Consider the following 2,365-nt stretch of genomic DNA (forward strand, 5'->3'; position numbering starts at 1 on the left):
ATTTGCCCTTGTGATCGATTTAAGTAATGCATGTAAGCAGACTTAATTTTAAGTCTAGCTTGACTTGATGTCTAAAAATTGATAGTGAATGAAAGTTAATGTTTTAAATGTCCTACAACAAAGTCTATGGTTTAAATGACCTAGATTTAAAATTTCATAGTAAATGGTGTATATTTGAAGTTTATGGTTTGACATTTGTTCAAATTTAAACTTTCTTTAAAACAACGTCGTTTTGTCACTAACAGTGAGATTAACGGTATAGTAAAATCTGTTAGTTGTTTAGTTACCAATTTAATGTTATGTATTTTTTTGCTTGGTCAACAAAATTTTATGTTTTAAAGAGTTAGTCAACGAAAATTGATGTTTTAAATGGTGTAGAAAAGTTTATGATTTAAATGGCCAAAATTTGAAAGTTTATGGTTTAAATAACATTTTGTCAATAATTATTTATTCGGTTTATTTATATAATATTTGTAGTTAAATATTTATAATTTTCCTAGACAATGAGTCATCCAATAATCTACTTTACTTGACTAGAGAAGAACGAAAAAAATAAAAATCGTCAATGCTTTTATGGGTATTTAATTTTTTAGGTTATATCTGTTTTTTTTGAAAAAATCCTTTATTGCTTTAAAAATGTTGTATAGTTTTTTTTTTTTTTTTTTGGTCTTTCATCAAGTTTCTATTGATTGATTTAACATCATGCATAGATAATTTAGTTCCCCGATATTTTTTTTTGGTCAACATTTAAACAAATGTAATACTGAATCCTATAATAGAAAGGTAAACTTAACATCCAATTAGCTAGGTGAATAATAATACCTTTTTATTTTATCAAGCATAAACTTTTAAGTCGTATAACATCATTACATAATTGTTATGAAGATAAACACTCGTAATGACATGATTTAGTTTTTGAACTTGGCCTCAAGGTCCTTGACAACATTGACATCTAACTTAAACGCCTGAGCTAAAATCTCTGGATTAATCGGGGGCGTTGACCCAAACACAGTATCTGCGATCGTGATAACACCAGCGTTCTGACTACTCAGTCCAGCAAAGGCTACCGCAGGGGTCTTACCGATATTCACTTGAAAATGGATCATTCCTATGGGGAACACGAACACGTCGCCGGGGTGCAGCATTTTGGCAAATAGACGGTTATTGTCTTGATTGGAAGAGACAAACCCGACATATAATGTTCCCTCGAGAAGAACAAGGATCTCAGTGGCACGAGGGTGTGTGTGAGGCGGGTTTTGGCCATATGGTGCATAGTCGATGCGGACCAAGGATATTCCCATAGTGTTTAGCCCTGGAATCTGATCGACATTGACCGTTGTCACGTTTGATTTGACATCATTATCAGTATTACCTGCCTCGTTGAGCCCCGAGAAGAAGAAATCTTCTGGCTTCGCTTGCTTGGGATCCTTACAGAACTTGCCATTCACAAAAACTGAAAGTAGAAATATTGAGTTGGAAAGCAGATATTACAAATGGAATTTAATCATAATAAAGGAGAACGGTAAAAATATGATCAGCGTAATTTTTTACGCACCACCATTTTTGGGATCATCAATGGCTACACAGAAGTCTTGGAGTGGACTTGGATCGTAAGCTTTGACAAAGGAAATTACCAAAGCAGATAAGGTAATCAGGATGAGACACTTGGAAACCTTCATGTTTTAAACAACGAGTTCTGTTAATGGTTTCTATAGATCTTTTATATGTGTGTGTGTGTTGTTTGTGAATTGGGAAGCATTTGAGCTCTGTATTTATAAGGCAAAAGCGCATGTCATATTTGACGTAGTCCGTAGTAATTCTATAGATTTGTAAGTCGCATGTTTCAATGTGGCAGTTCAAAAAACGTTTAACAAGTCTATCTATAACTTAATCTATTTTTTTTTTGGTTGAATTTGGATTTGCATGCACTACTATTTATTGATTTGCAATGTTGTTTTCCTTGTACATGACCTTCTAGATTCAAGTCCGATAGAATATGTGTACCTGTATGAATGATTGGCCAAACATTTAGGAATATTAGAGAAAGCTTTAACAATTTTTTTTTCTGGAGTAGTAGCAGTTTAATGGCAAATGCCACCATAAGTTGGTAAATGCACCTCACCATTCAGAACATTTGCGAAGAGTTATGTATGACTAAATCAATCACAAATTTTTCATTTCTTTTCTAAATCCAACATATTACAAATTTTGTTTATATATATATTACAGATTTATTACATGGTTTCTAGCTATATCTTAGATAGAGTTCAACTTATTTTGCAAATCTGCTATGACTTACGTAAAATTAGAGCGTATTTTATGTACGGTATTTATGATGACTCCGTCAAATTTTACCAAAGACTTT

At 32.6% G+C, this 2,365-nt stretch overlaps 1 protein-coding gene across 1 annotated transcript; it reads right to left on the bottom strand.

The window, feature by feature from the left end:
• Positions 1–805: 805 nt before the first annotated feature.
• On the bottom strand, positions 806–1,755 carry LOC104724274 (germin-like protein subfamily 1 member 13). Its single transcript, XM_010442734.3, has 2 exons — positions 1,556–1,755; positions 806–1,453 (listed from the first exon to the last, which is right to left on the bottom strand). The coding sequence occupies exons 1-2, from the start codon at positions 1,677–1,679 to the stop codon at positions 909–911; spliced, it is 669 nt and encodes a 222-aa protein (XP_010441036.1). The 5' UTR covers positions 1,680–1,755; the 3' UTR covers positions 806–908.
• Between the last annotated feature and the right edge of the window lie 610 nt (positions 1,756–2,365).

The sequence above is a fragment of the Camelina sativa genome, chromosome 11, assembly GCF_030686135.1.
Source record: "Camelina sativa cultivar CO46 ecotype springtype chromosome 11, ASM3068613v1".
Classification (NCBI taxonomy): Eukaryota; Viridiplantae; Streptophyta; class Magnoliopsida; order Brassicales; family Brassicaceae; genus Camelina; species Camelina sativa.

Bases quoted from the DNA above. Each gene is read 5' to 3' on its own strand.
- LOC104724274 (XM_010442734.3), bottom strand. From the start codon at position 1,679: ATGAAGGTTTCCAAGTGTCTCATCCTGATTACCTTATCTGCTTTGGTA. The intron at 1,454-1,555 runs GTGCGTAAAAAA...TTCTACTTTCAG, and splicing joins TGATGATCCCAAAAATGGTG to TTTTTGTGAATGGCAAGTTC.